General features: G+C 48.1%; 1 protein-coding gene across 1 annotated transcript in view; it reads left to right on the top strand.

Annotated features, from left to right (window-relative positions):
* The first annotated feature begins 3,874 nt into the window (after positions 1-3,874).
* COPG2 (COPI coat complex subunit gamma 2) overlaps positions 3,875-15,292 on the top strand; it is a 42,809-nt gene continuing 31,391 nt past the window's right edge. The window contains 6 exon segments of the mRNA XM_048500794.1: positions 3,875-4,055; positions 6,661-6,713; positions 8,205-8,285; positions 10,881-10,952; positions 12,513-12,592; positions 14,104-14,179. Of these exon segments, the coding sequence (XP_048356751.1) occupies positions 4,019-4,055; positions 6,661-6,713; positions 8,205-8,285; positions 10,881-10,952; positions 12,513-12,592; positions 14,104-14,179 (399 nt within the window). The 5' untranslated portion in view covers positions 3,875-4,018.

Below are 15,292 nucleotides of genomic sequence, written 5' to 3'. Positions count from 1 at the left end.
CCACCAGGTGCCTTTGGGAGCTCACGTGCAGGAGGTGAAAGCAATGGCCTTCTGCTGCTGCTGCTCCTCCTGAGCACCTGGTATGTTAAGGCATTTGCAATCTGAGATCAAGGAGGATCAAGATTGGTAGCCATAGATCGACTTCTCCATAAATCTGTCCAAGCCCTTTTTTAAAGCTATCCAGGAGTGGCAGTCACAACCTCCTGTGGCAGCATATTCCAAACACCAATCACACGTTGCGTGAAGAAGTGTTTCCTTTTTTTAGTCCTAATTCTTCCCCCCAGCATTTTCAATGGATGCCCCCTGGTTCTAGTATTGTGAGAAAGAGAGAAACATGTCTCTCTGTCAATATTTTCTACCCCATGCATAATTTTATAGACTTCAATCATATCCCCCCTCAGCCGTCTCCTCTCCAAACTAAAGAGTTCCAAACGCTGCAGCCTCTCCTCATAAGGAAGGTGCTCCAGTCCCTCAATCATCCTCATCAAGATGCAGACACTTCTATCTTCCCATATCTTGCTGCAAGACGAGCACTTCTCCTTTGCTTCTGCAGTAGCTGCCTCCGCCTTCTGTGTACAGCTGGCTCATGACTGGGTTCCCTAGGAGATCTGCAGTCTCTTCCACCATCAAGTAATCAGGCAGGGGAGGGCCGGGAGTCGGCTCTGCTGCCTGGTCTTCCTCGTGAGCAGCCAGCTCTGGCTGCACCATGCTGTCAGGTTCTGCATCAGAGTCCTCTGAATCCTGGTACATACCCAGGGGCTGGCTCAGGACAGCGCGCCACAAAGAGGAAACACATCAGGACAAGATTTCTTGCCCAACGCACTTCTGGTCCCACCATGCACCAGTGAGTTGATGGATCATCAGCTACTGTGTTTCCCCGAAAATAAGACAGTGTCTTATATTAATTTTTGCTCCCAAAGATGCGCTATGTCTTATTTTCAGGGGATGTCTTATATTTCTGTGTTCTGTTCGTCGGGCCTGCTTCCAAACAAAAACTTTGCTACGTCTTACTTTTGGGGGATGCCTTATATTTCGCACTTCAGCAAAACCTCTACTGCGTCTTATTTTCAGGGGATGTCTTATTTTTCTGTGTTCTGTTCGTCGGGCATGCTTCCAAACAAAAACTTTGCTACGTCTTACTTTCAGGGGATGCCTTCTATTTTGCACTTCAGCAAAACCTCTACTACGTCTTATTTTCCGGGGATGTCTTATATTCGGGGAAACAGGGTACCAGATGACCTACTAAACATTGCATACACCACACACAACAGAGTTTCCAAATTTTGCATGATTGGGATTTTCTTCCATTTACCACCTGGCTGCAGGTTTGTCTCTGACCAACCCGATGCTGATCTGATAGGTACGTGATTGCTTACTTTACTGTTGTTCCGTTATTTCCCCCCAGCGTAATATGTGCTCCATCGGACATTAACATCACTTTCCTTTGAAGGTCAAGATTGTTGTGGGTGGAAAAATCCTTTACTGCCTCCACCATGGGGATAGAATCGCCAGTAAATTTCAAAATACCAGCTAACACGGTTTTATAAGAGATGCCATTTTTGTGCTTTGAATTTGACATACAATGTTAACGGCCTTTGGAAGGTAATATCAGTACTTTCATCAACCATCAACGTGTGAAAACGGGATTTCCGCAACTCATCCGTTACTTCTCTTTGAACAACAACGCCGATGCGAGGCGTCAACAAATTCAAAAGTCTAGCTCTTGCTACACCAGCTTTGGGAAATGGTCGCATATTTGGCCAAGTGTGAATTGATTTCTTCCATCGAATGCACTGAAGCATTAATTTTCACTGCCGGAAGAACATTATCGATGAACGCTTTTACCATTATCAGCACCGAAACATATCTGTTTCTTAGGTTTTCTGGTTTCTTTCTTGTGGATGTCATAGCACAGTTTATTTCTCAATATATACAAACTCCTTTCCCTCCCTACAGGAGAGAAAGGGGGGATATAAATCCAAACTCTTCTTCTTCTTCCCCGCCCCCCCCAAACAAGCACCTTGTGAGGCAGGTGGGGCTGACAGAATTCAGAGAGAATTACGATTGGTTCAAGTGCAGGTTTCATCTGAAGGAGTGGGGAAACAAATCCATTTCATTGGATATGTGTCTGCCATTCATGTGCAGGAGGAGGGAATTGAACCCGGTTCACCAGATTGGAGTCCAGCTGCTCTTAACCACTACATCATGCTGGCTCCACACACCATGATCACGACCACACTCTTGGGGCATGAAAACATTTTTTCTTAAATTGTGAATACTGGTATAAAAATATCCTCTGCTCACATGTCTGTACAGCTTGGTAACACCACAAGACAAGGTTTGATTGTCCAGTGCTCAGCTACAGGCAGAGGTGGGATCCAGTAGGTTCTCACAGGTTCCCGAGAGTAGGTTGCTAATTATTTGCAGGTGCCGAGAGGGGGTTACTAATGGGTGATTTTTGCCTCAGTTACGCCCCTCCTCTCAGCAGTAGCGCGCAGAACTTGAAGCAGTCTAGCAGGAGGTGCACTGGTGTGCATGGCAGCCTGCGCCTGCGTGCATTCGTTTCCTGCCCAAGATCTAGGTGCACATGAGTCATGCGCCTCTTCCAAAGAGCGCCTCTCCCTCCCAAAGGCAGGGAGGCAACATGGTGAAGGTTCTTGTGTTGCGGTGACAGCCGCTGCCAAAGCAACCTTTAAAATAATCCGCACAGCCAAGCACAAGCCAGGCTGATAAAATTCCCTACTCGGCCCCAGCCACTTCCTACAAACAATTGGTGAATGCCAGGAAAAGTGTTGGCAGGTGCCACATTGGGGACCATTTGCTGCAGAGCGCTCCTTTTCTCAGAGGGGGCTGATCTCTGGAGTCCAGATCAGCTGTAATTCTGGGGTTTTTTTTCCCCCAGTTCCCACCTGGGGGTTGGCATCCCAAAGGAGAGGTGATGGTGCCACAAAGAAAAGCCAGGGCTTGCAGGAAACCACATCAGTCCAAAACCAATATTGTCACACAAACAAAATCACGCTGACCAACAAAATCACTCTGACGAAGCGTTCTGGTGAACTCGGAAGCTTGCAGTTTTGTGTTATTTTGGCTGCTCCTTGGAAAATGGCTTTGTGGGGTTTTAAAAAACACCCACAACGGCCCTTCATTCTTGGGTCTGTGGATGCTGTTCTCGGCTGTGCGCCATGTGCCCTCAAACCGCTTTCGACTGACGGCCACTCTATGAATTAATGTCCTCCAGCCTTGCTTAGGGTAAACTGCGACTTCTCTGGCTGAGTCAATCAGTCTCCTTCCTGTTGCCTCGCACTTTCCCTAACATTGGCTTTTCCAGCGCAATCCTATTATTGCCCCTATAAAAGCCTCCCTGGCCCGAGTGCAAAAGTGCACCCAGCGAGTGCAAAAGTGCACAATCCGAACTCAGGACCCCAAGGGCCGAAAATTGACCACGTGGCTTTTCGAATAGCGGGGCTACTGTCTCTTTAAAAAGTTGTCGGCGCTGCCTTCTCTTAGCCCCACCCTTGGCGTGGGCGTGGTTTATGCAAAAGAACATGGAGAGCGCTTTCGCTCCTGCCGGAGCTAGGAGACTGGCTGGAGGTGGGCGTATGCAAATCAGCACAGAGAGCTCGTCCCTCCATTGGAGGCGTGGCCGACGCAAATTGGAGGCGAGGGAGATTTCGCTCTGCTGCCGTACTTGGCGGCGGGGTGGGCGTGGCTTATGCAAATCGACACAGAGATTGCGTTCATCCCTTGGAGGAGAGGTTGGCGTGGCCGACGCAAATTTGAGCAGGGAGAGCCTTCGCCACTTGGAGGCTGCGATGGGCGTGGTTTATGCAAATTACGCAGTCTCAGCCGGCGGTTGGAGGCGGAAGAGCGTTCCGAGTTTGAGTGGCGGCTTTCTCAGCCAACAGAAGCGCAGGAGGCTGACAGACCGCTGGACGAAGGGGGCGGGACTTCCTGCTCGGGTCGCGAGCGCGGAGCGAAGCGACCGGCCGGAGCCCCCACCGCTACCGCTGCCGCCGTCATGATCAAGAAGTTCGACAAGAAAGATGAGGAGTCTGGTACGAGGCTACGAAGGGAGACGGGAGGCGGGGGTCAGGCTCAAGGCCCGGGGCCTGTTGCTAGGCGACAGAGGGGTGAGGGGGTAAGCCCACCCACGCCTCAAGCCCCACCCACTTTCCCATCACCCCCCGCAACAATGCTGGGGAGTGGGGGAACTCGAGTTCAGGTAGTTGTTCCCTCTCCGTTCTGTCCCCTGGAACGAGATTTATCTCTTCCCCAAACGAGCTCCTTGCAACTAGAAAGCTAGTTCACCACGGTCATCGCTGAACATGCGCATTAATCCCTTCCTGGTTCCTCGCACTGTTTTAGTTCCTTTCAGCACCCCCCAATTTTGCCTGCAGAAGCTTCCAGCCGCAACCTCTGGCACTGTGCCTATCAAAAAGCATGGGAAAAAGCCCTGTCCCAAGACTCCCCTATCAGAGGACTGAGTTTTATAAGTTCAAGGGCACCTAACCTAGTAGCTGGCATGCAGTCTTGTAGCAGTGAGTTTCATAGGTTCATAGAATCATACAGTTGGAAGGGGCCATAGAGGCCATGTAGTCCAACCCCCCTGCTTAATGCAGGATCAGCCTAGAGCACAGGTGTCAAACTCGCGGCCCTCCAGATGTTCATGAACTACAATTCCCATCAGCCCTTGCCAGTATAGCCAATGCTCATGTTGGGAGGGACTGATGGGAATTGTAGTTCATGAACATCTGGAGGGCCGCGAGTTTGACACCCCTGGCCTAGAGCAGTGGTTCTCAACCTGGGGGTCGGGACCCCTTTGGGGGTTGAACGACCCTTTCACAGGGGTCGCCTAAGACCATCGGAAAACAGTCTTTTTATATTTGATATACATCAATTTTATGGTTGGGGGTCACCACAACATGAGGAACTGTATTAAAGAGTCGTGGCGTTAGGAAGGCTGAGAACCACTGGCCTAGAGCAGCGGTGTTCAACTCTGGCGCTTCAGATGTTCATGGACTAAAATTCCCATCAGCCCCTCCTGGCATATTGGCCAGCAGGAGCTGATGGGAATTGTAGTCCATAACATCTGGAGTGCCAAAGGTTCGCCACCACGGGCCTAGAACATCCCTGACGAGTGTTTGTCCACTTGAGTGTTTGCTGCTTGAAGATTGCCAGGGAGGGGCCGCTTTCCACTTACCTAGACAGACAATTCCATTGCTGAGTTAGTCTTACTGTTAAAAGATTCTTCATAATGTTTAGCCGATACCTTTCTGCCTGTCATTGAAACCTATAATTGAGAGTTCTATGCTCTGCTGCCAACAGGAACAACTCTCTGCCCTCCTCTAAGTGGCAGCCCTTCAGATACGTAGAGAGAGCAATTGTGTCCCCCTCGACCTCCTCTTCTCTAGGCTGCACATTCCCAAATCCCTCAGCCGTTCCTCATTGGGCTTGGCCACCAGACCCTGGATTATCCTCGTCGCTTTCCTCTGCCCCCACTCCATTTTGTCCGCATACTTTTTGAAGTGAGGCCCTGAGAGCTGCACAAAATATTCCAGGTGAGGCCTGACAAGTGCAGCATACAGCGGGACTATGGCATCTTGTGATTTGGATGTTGTGCCTCTGTTGATACTCCAAGATTGCATTAGCCTTTTTTGCCGCTGCATCACACTGGCTGCTCATGTTTAACTTACTGTCCACCCAGACCCCAAGATCTTGTTCACACGCAATAAGAACATAAGAACATAAGAACAAGCCAGCTGGATCAGACCAGAGTCCATCTCGTCCAGCTCTCTGCTACTCGCAGTGGCCCACCAGAGAGCTCACATGCAGGAGGTGAAAGCAATGGCCTTCTGCGGCTGTTGCTCCCGAGCACCTGGTCTGTTAAGGCATTTGCAATCTCAGATCAAGGAGGATCGAGATTGGTAGCCAGAGATCGACTTCTCCTCCATAAATCTGTCCAAGCCCCTTTTAAAGCTATCCAGGTGAGTGGCCATCACCCCCTCCTGTGGCAGCATATTCCAAACACCAATCACACGTTGTGTAAAGAAGTGTTTCCTTTTATTAGTCCTAATTCTTCCCCCCAGCATTTTCAATGACTGCCCCCTGGTTCTAGTATTGTGAGAAAGAGAGAAAAATTTATCTCTGTCGACATTTTCTACCCCATGCATAATTTTATAGACTTCAATCATATCCCCCCTCAGACGTCTCCTCTCCAAACTAAAGAGTCCCAAACGCTGCAGCCTCTCCTCATAAGGAAGGTGCTCCAATCCCTCAATCATCCTCATTGCCCTTCACTGCACTTTTTTCTATGTATCCCACATCCAGTATGCATGCTTCTCATTGTTGTTGCCCAGATGTAGAAATTCACATTTGTCCTTGTAGAATTGCATCTTGTCCACATCTGCCCAGTGAGTTCAGATCTCATTGAATTATATCTCTATTGTCTGGTGTTTTCCATTCTCCTCCCAATCTGGTGATATATGCAAATTTGATGAACAGTCTCATTGATACCAGTCTTTTCGGCTAAGCTCCCCAGGTAGATCTTCAGGATTTTCTTGGTTTGTAAGCTCTTAGTTTATGAGAACGTAGCCAGGAGGCCTCTTGGGCCATCCCTGCTAATAACTAGATGCTGACTACTGTTGCGTTTTTATCTTTCAGGCAGTGGCTCCAACCCTTTCCAGCATTTGGAAAAGAGCGCCATCCTCCAGGAGGTACAGATAACTTTTGAATGACATTACTTGGAGGGCAGGGAAGCATGTGTAGTTTTGAAAGCCAGCCTGTGATGGCTGCCTATACCCATGATCGCTTGGGAACCGCTGTGAAGAAAGTACATTCATTCCTTTTAAGTTTACTTAGAGAGGTCATTTATCTTGTATGGCAACCACTTGGTCTTAGGTGTAGACCACAGCAACCTTTGGCCCTCATTGAAGTTGTAAACTGTGTATTGTCGAAGGCTTTCACGGCCAGATTCAACTGGTTGTGGCGGGTTTTCCGAGCTGTGTGGCCGTGGTCTGGTGGATCTTGCTCCTAACGTTTCGCCTGCATTTGTGGCTGGCATCTGAGAGGTGTATCACAGAGGGAAGTCTGTTACACACCGTTGTATCACAGACTTCCCTCTGTGATACACCTCTGAAGATATCAGATGCAGATGCAGGCGAAACGTTAGGAACAAGATACACCAGAGCACGGCCACGCAGCCCGGAAAACCCGCCACAACCAGTTGTAAACTGTGCTTGTGTTTACATAAATGGAAATTGGAGTTTAGAGACTGTATGGTAACCCTGACAGATAGATCGTAATCACCAAGAATGATTTATTTATTAATTTATTATTTGGTTTAATATACCGCCCTATCCCCGAAGGGCTCAGGGCGGTGAACAATATAATATCATATAAGTTAAAAACAATTAAAGTTTATCATATAAGTTAAAAACATACATATAAGTTAAAAACAATTACATTCTAAAACAATGTCCCACAAAACCCATGTGCAACCCTCCCAGAATAAAATAATGGGTCCCGATGATGTTAGGGACCCCTGTAGAGCAAGGGGGCGGGGCATCCTCAGCGGCTGGTCTCTCCAAAGGCCTGGTGAAACAACTCGGTCTTACAGGCCCTGCGGAACTCTCCAAGGTCCCGCAGGGCCCGGACAGCTGGTGGTAGAGTGTTCCACCAGGCAGGGGCCATAGCCGTAAAGGCCCTGGCCCGAGTGGAGGCCAGCCGCGTCATTGAGGGGCCAGGGATCTCCAGTAAATTGGCCTCTGCTGAACGCAGAGGTCGACCCGGGACATATGGGGTAATGCGGTCCCAAAGGGGGTCATCTCTCTCTTCCTGGACTAGAGGAGAGGATGCCATAAAAACACTGACATGATGCTGGAGGATTCCTCCATTCATACTAAGATTCATTCTAAGTCTCAACTCATGCCTTCAACTGTATTGCCTTTTTTTTTTTTGGTGGGCACCAGAAAAGGTGGCAGCAGGCCCTGTGGCACTACAGCGGGGACCCCGATGTAGATTATTCCAGGAAAAATTAAAGGCAAAGGACTGCGGAATCAGCACCCCTTTCCCTTTTGTTTTGCTTCACATCGTGGCCTCTCAAAGAAAGGGTCGTCTTCGGGCAGCTGATCTGTGGGTTCCGGAGGGTGAAAAATCCTTAATTTTTGCCTTTTGTCTCTCTCAGCATTTCTCTTCTCTCCGCACAGGCTCGTATCTTTAACGAGACCCCCATAAATCCGAGAAGATGTTTGCATATCCTCACCAAGATCCTGTACTTATTGAACCAGGTCAGTGTCTTTCGATGCAACCCCAGTCTGAAAGGTACAAAGAAGGGCTGAACGGGAGCCAGTGTGGGATATCGGTGAAGGCTTTAGACTAGGAGCCTCACGTTCTCACCGCTTAATTTACCTTGCTGGGTTGTTGTTAGTGTAAAATCAAAGAAGCGGAACTTCACGCTGAGGCATGTCCTTTTACGCTCCCCCCCCCCATCACATTGTACCTTAGAGACTGCTTGTTAATGGGATGCTAGTGACTTAGAATGGATGCTGAAGATGAAATTGCTGAAGATAATTGCTGGGGATAATTAGGAAAGGAGCTGATAATGAAACTGCAAGGATTGTCATGCCCTTATGTAAAGCAGTGGTGCGACCGCACTTGGAGTACTGTGTCCAGTTCTGGTTGCCACATCTCAAAAAGGATATTGGAGATAGAAAAAGTGCAGAGAAGGGCAACGAGGATGATTGAGGACTGGAGCACCTTCCTTATGAGGAGAGGCTGCAGCGTTTGGGACTCTTTAGTTTGGAGAGGAGACGTCTGAGGGGGGATATGATTGAAGTCTATAAAATTATGCATGGGGTGGAAAATGTGGACAGAGAGAAATTGGTCTCTCTTTCTCACAATACTAGAACCAGGGGGCATTCATTGAAAATGCTGGGGGGAAGAATGAGGACTAATAAAAGGAAACACTTCTTTACACAACATGTGATTGGTGTTTGGAATATGCTGCCACAGGAATATGATGGCCACTAACCTGGATAGCTTTAAAAAGGGCTTGGACAGATTTATGGAGGAGAAGTCAATCTATGGCTCCCAATCTTGATCCTCCTTGATCTGAGATTGCAAATGCCTTAGCAGAACAGGTGCTCAGGAGCAGCAGCAGCAGAAGGCCATTGCTTTCACATCCTGCATGCGAGCTCCCAAAGGCACCTGGTGGGCCACTGCAAGTAGCAGAGTGCTGGACTAGATGGACTCTGGTCTGATCCAGCAGGCTAGTTCTTATGTTCTTATGAAGATGAAAAACAGGTTTGCTTTTGTGTCTGTGTGTTTGTGTTGGTGCTCTTAGGCTCCTCTGAGCCTTCAAGCAGGCGTGAGAGTGGTGTGGCAGAGAACCGCTCTCCAGACATTTTAGATCCTCTGTAAGATTCAGGTCACCAAATAACCCCGAAGCAGCCCTTTTGTGCACTTAACTTCTGTCGCCCGGCTGGCTGCTTCGCTGCGAGGTTTCGCCTGCGGCTCTCTGTTTAGAAAGGAGCCTCAAGCTGCAAGACTCCTTCCTCTCCAATCAGCTTTTTGCCTGCCCATCGCTTCCTGTTCTCCTCCAGGCGGCAGCAAGACCCAGGACAAGAGTTATGCTTTCAAATTGGCTGATTAGCTTTGCAGGGAAGGGGAAGCTATAAGGACAGGCTGTGTTTTGCCAGCATTTGAAAACCGTGCAACTTCTCTGATCTGCAGTGGAGGGACTTTGGGAGAGGCTAAGAAAAAAAGCGTAAAGGAAAGTGTACGGCAATGGAGAGGTGATTTCGTTGTGAGGCAGAACACAAGCGCAGAAACGGCCGCAGAGTTTTAGAGCTGAAAGACCTTACCGACTCGCTGACTTTCTCTGTTGCAGATGATATTTTAGTAATAACGGTAAATCCGGCTGATACAATGAAAGAAATAAAAATAATTCTAGAAGACCTTCAGAAATACTCTGGATTAAAAGTCAACATGGAGAAAACAGAAATAATGGGGGTTAATGTGGAAACAAAGACAATTAGAGAGAGGATTGGTAAAAAAGAAGATTAAATATTTGGGTATTATAATAACACATAGGAAAGAGAAGATGTTTAAATATTATTATGAAGCAAGGTGGAAAAAATACTAAAGCAAATAAAAGAATGGGATAAGAAGACCTCATCTAATAAAAGGAAACACTTCTTCACGCAACGTGTGATTGGTGTTTGGAATATGCTGCCACAGGAGGGGGTGATGGCCACTAACCTGGATAGCTTTAAAAGGGGCTTGGACAGATTTAAGGAGGAGAAGTCGATTTATGGCTACCAATCTTGATCCTCTTTGATCTGAGATTGCAAATGCCTTAATAGTCCAGGTGCTCGGGAGCAACAGCCGCAGAAGGCCATTGCTTTCACCTCCTGCATGTGAGCTCCCAAAGGCACCTGGTGGGCCACTGCGAGTAGCAGAGAGCTGGACTAGATGGACTCTGGTCTGATCCAGCTGGCTTGTTCGTATGTTCTTATGTTCTCATCGATCACAGGAAAAATCAAAGCATTAAAAATGTGTATAATACCGAAAATGTTTTATTTATTTCGAACTCTTCCATTGGAAAGTAAGAAGAAACAATTTGAGGAATGGGATAGAAAGCTGAAAGCCTGGGTGTTTAATAATAAAAAACCAAGAATCATGAATAAGATTATATACATGACAAAAAATTCTTTAGGTTGGGGGATCCCAAAAATGCAAGAATATTATGAAGCATTCCAGATTAAGAGTCTGATGAGCATAAACGAGGATAATGTCGAAAAATGGGTTAAGTTTGAAAATGAAATAAATGAAGGAGCTGACTTTCTCTGTGACACCTATTTTAACGGCATCGTTCTCTCCAGGGGGAGCATTTCGGAACAACTGAAGCCACAGAAGCCTTCTTTGCCATGACGAGGCTGTTTCAGTCCAACGACGTAAGTTTCTAGACATCAAGGACAGGAGGTTTCCTCTTCCTGTGGCGTGGGATGCTGGGTGACCCCTTGTGTAGGCAAGAGTGTGTGTTTCAGCGCAGCAGCTTCAACTGTGGGAGAGACTGCAGTGGAGTTTGGTGCTTTTGTTCTATTTTAAGGAAGGATGCTAGCCATGATTCCCTCTAACTCCCACCACCACCACCACCACATCATAAGAAATGCAGCTGTGCCACTTGATGATTGGCTGGGCTGCCATCTGCTGCATTATTAAGATGAGGGGGTGTACTTCCAGGAGAAATTATTCTGCTGTTGCCCCTCTTAAAGGAGACAGTTAACACTTTTCTGTCTCACAATAAGACCCTCTTGCTCCTGAGCGCCTTCCTTCCTTCCTTCCTTCCTTCCTTCCTTCCTTCCTTCCTTCCTTCCTTCCTTCCTTCCTTCCTTCCTTCCTTCCTTCCTTCCTTCCTTCCTTCCTTCCTTCCTTCCTTTCCTTCTTTCCTTCCTTCCTTCCTTCCTTCCTTCCTTCCTTCCTTCCTTCCTTCCTTCCTTCCTTCCTTCCTTCCTTCCTTCCTTCATTCATTCATTCATTCATTCATTCATTCATTCATTCATTCATTCAACTATAGGCCGCCTCATCCCCGAAGGGCTCGAGGCGGCTCACAACACGGCTGTTCTTCAAGACAGCAAATCAAAACAACGTAAAAACTTAAGCCCATTGACCAATTAAAACTTGAGCAGCAGTTATACACAACAAATACAAATTAAACAACAAAAGCAGTTTAACCAAGTTAATTAAAACAGGTGCCCGATCTAAAGGCGAAAAAGAAAGGGAGGGAGTGGCAGGGCCGGTGATGGGATCAGAAAATCAGGCCCAACCGAGATGGAGAAAGATTAAGGTGACCAGCCGTCCTGATTTTCGCGGGACACTCACGGTTTTGCGCGATGTGTCCCGCGTCCCGCCAGGCTTTGACATTGTCCCGATTAGGCAATGTGCTCCTGCGGCCGCGCACACGCGGCCGCAGGAGCACACTGCCTTTTGCGGCGGCGCTCCCCGTCAGGAAACAGGGAAGCGCCCCAGAAGGCACTGCAGCAGCACAGGAGGGAGCGCCTTCCGCACTGCCGCAGTGCCTTCTGTGGCGCTTCTCTGTTTTCTGACCGGGGAGCGCCGCGCAAAAGGCAGTGTGCTCATGCGGGTGCGCGCGCGCCCCCCGCTTTTCAATAGTAGAAATCTGGTCACCTTAAGAAAGATGGAAAACAGGGATCATTCGGTTATTCCATCCCTGTTACCTGGAAGATTTCAGTGATATTCCTGCAGTTTTGGTGTAGGTATGCAGTCTGTTTTCGACGGATGTTTTCTCACTGGTAATTTTAGAAGTGTTTTTCAAGAGTTGTTTAAACAGAAAAGCGGGATGGCGGCTCCCTAAATAAACTCGAGCACGCCCAGTTCCACTCTCAAAGCAGAGAGCATTAATTCCCTCTTCCTGTTGTTACTAACCGCAACAAGTTTGTTTTACATTTTGGGGTAGCACTCTAGCCAATTTTCCTCTTTCGTAAATTCCATAGCAAACCTTAAGGAGAATGTGTTACCTTACGATCAAAGAGATGGCCAACATTTCGGAGGACGTTATCATTGTTACCAGCAGGTACTGTTTTGTTTTGTTTTAAAAAAAGATTTCCATTTTATTTGAAATTTGGGTGGGTGGGTGGTGGCAGTGTGGCGTTTGGAGGGGCCTGGATTGTAATGACATGGTTGTCTTTAGAATGCAGAGGATTTTAAATGTGTTGACTCCTGTGCGGAGTCCTCAGCTTGTTTAGGAGCAGCAGTGGCGTAGGAGGTTAAGAGCTCGTGGATCTAATCTGGAGGAACCGGGTTTGATTCCCAGCTCTGCCGCCTGAGCTGTGGAGGCTTATCTGGGGAATTCGGATTAGCCTGTGCACTCCCACACACGCCAGCTGGGTGACCTTGGGCTAGTCACAGCTTCTCGGACCTCTCTCAGCCCCACCCACCTCACAGGGTGTTTGTCGTGAGGGGGGAAGGGCAAGGAGATTGTCAGCCCCTTTGAGTCTCCTGCAGGAGAGAAAGGGGGGATATAAATCCAAACTCTTCTTCTTCTCCTTCTTTAAAAAACAACCCTGAGTTCAGGCTATCATTGCCTGCTTTTCTCAGCTGCGCTGGATCACCATTTTGTGGTTTTTGTTCTGCTTTCGAGATCCCTTTTTAAAATAAATTTGGGTATTTTAAAACAGGGAACAAAGTGACATTTCCAGGGGGAGCAGAAAACCCGTGGAGATATTTCCAGACTGTTTCTGTGTGACACTGAGGGCTAGAAAGTTGTTTCTAAAGTGCAAGACAGGATTGTAAATTCTGCACACTGGCGATGAATCCACGCATGGGGGAAACACTCCTTGGGTTGCCCCTGATTAAAATGCTCTCCTGGTTCTGTGGCTTTTTAGCCGCTGAAGGAGAAAGCAGATCGGATGAGGATCGGAACCAAAACCAGCTTAAGAACATAAGAACAAGCCAGCTGGATCAGACCAGAGTCCATCTAGTCCAGCTCTCTGCTACTCGCAGTGGCCCACCAGGTGCCATTGGGAGCTTACGTGCAGGAGGTGAAAGCAATGGCCTTCTGCGGCTGCTGTTCCCGAGCACCTGGTCTGCTAAGGCATTTGCAACCTCAGATCAAGAAGGATCAAGATTGGTAGCCAGAGATTGACTTCTCCTCCATACATCTGTCCAAGCCCCTTTTACAGCTATCCAGGTGAGTGGCCATCACCACCTCCTGTGGCAGCATATTCCAAACACCAATCACACGTTGCGTGAAGAAGTGTTTCCTTTGATTAGTCCTAATTCTTCCCCCCAGCATTTTCAATGTATGCCCCCTGGTTCTAGTATTGTGAGAAAGAGAGAAAAATTTCTCTCTGTCCACATTTTCTACCCCAGGCATAATTTTATAGACTTCAATCATACCCCCCCCCCTCCCAAGTTCTGATTCGGACCGGGATGGCTTCACAAGGAGCCGTCTCTGTGTTTTCACGTCGTTCCTGTTCATTCCAAAGCAACTTGTAGAACCTCTTGCCAAAAGTTGCCCGTTGTTACTTGCTCTGTGTCCTGTGGAAGTTTTTCCTGCTTTTAGCATTTGCTTACCTCTTCCAGTTTAACAAAAGACATGACCGGGAAAGAGGACGTCTACCGAGGCCCGGCCATCAGAGCGCTGTGCAGGATCACGGATGTAAGTCGAGAGTCTTCTTGTCTCAAGAGACCGACCTTGGAGCATTTGCCCGTGCCAATCTCTGCTGCGGTGTGAACACCAGGTGTATTGAACCTGTCGTACTTTGGACACATAATGCGAAGACAGGAGACACTGGAGAAGACGATAATAATGCTAGGAAAAATAGAAACAAGGGAAGAGATAGTTTGTCCCTATACCAGTGGTGGCGAACTTATGGCACGGGTGCCAGAGATGGCACTCAGAGCCCTTTCTGTGGGCACTCGCGCACAGAGTTCATCATGTGGGAGGGGGGTGGAAAATCACCCCCCCCACACACACACACACACATCTAGGCTGGCCTGAGCACGATCCTTTACCTGGGAGTAAGCTTGGTTGCTGGCAATGGGGCTTGCTTCTGAGTAAACCCTCCTAGGGTCGTGATTCACCCATTCAAAGCACTGCACGGTTGCTTCGCCAAGGTTACTCCAGAGTAATGCGTGCCTCAGAGGCAGCTGTTTTTTCTAAACGAAAACCTCAGTATTCAGGTTAAATTGCCGTGTTGGCACTTTGCGATAAATAATGGGTTTTGGGTTGCAATTTGGGCACTCGGTCTCAAAAAGGTTTGCCATCACTGCCCTATACCCAACAGGCGATACATTGACTCTAGACCAGTGATGGTGAACCTTTTCGAGACCGAGTGCACAAACTGCAACCCAAAACCCGCTTACCTATCGCAAAGTGCCAACATGGCAATTTAATCTGAATGCTGAGGTTTTAGTTTAGAAAAACCGGTTGGCTCCAAGGCGCGCATTACTTGGGAGTAAGCTTGGTGGTAGTCCGTGGCTTTGCTTTGAAGCAACCGTTCAACTCTTCCAACGGGTGAATCACGACCCTAGGAGGGTTTAGAAGGAAGCCCCATTGCCAGCAACTGAGCTTACTCCCAGGTAAAGGATTGTGCTTTAGTTCTTCCCATGAAAATCAGTTGGGTTTAACAACACTTAACAGGGTTACCTACACTGCTTCCTCAAAACTAGATCTCAGGTTTAATGCTAATAATTGAGCCCAGCAGCCCAGGCCAGCCTAGATGTGTGTGTGTGGGGGAGGCGATTTTCCACCCCCCCACATGACGATCTC

Source organism: Sphaerodactylus townsendi, linkage group LG06 (genome assembly GCF_021028975.2).
Source record: "Sphaerodactylus townsendi isolate TG3544 linkage group LG06, MPM_Stown_v2.3, whole genome shotgun sequence".
NCBI classification, from domain to species: Eukaryota; Metazoa; Chordata; class Lepidosauria; order Squamata; family Sphaerodactylidae; genus Sphaerodactylus; species Sphaerodactylus townsendi.
This window is presented reverse-complemented; position numbering and strand designations above follow the sequence as displayed.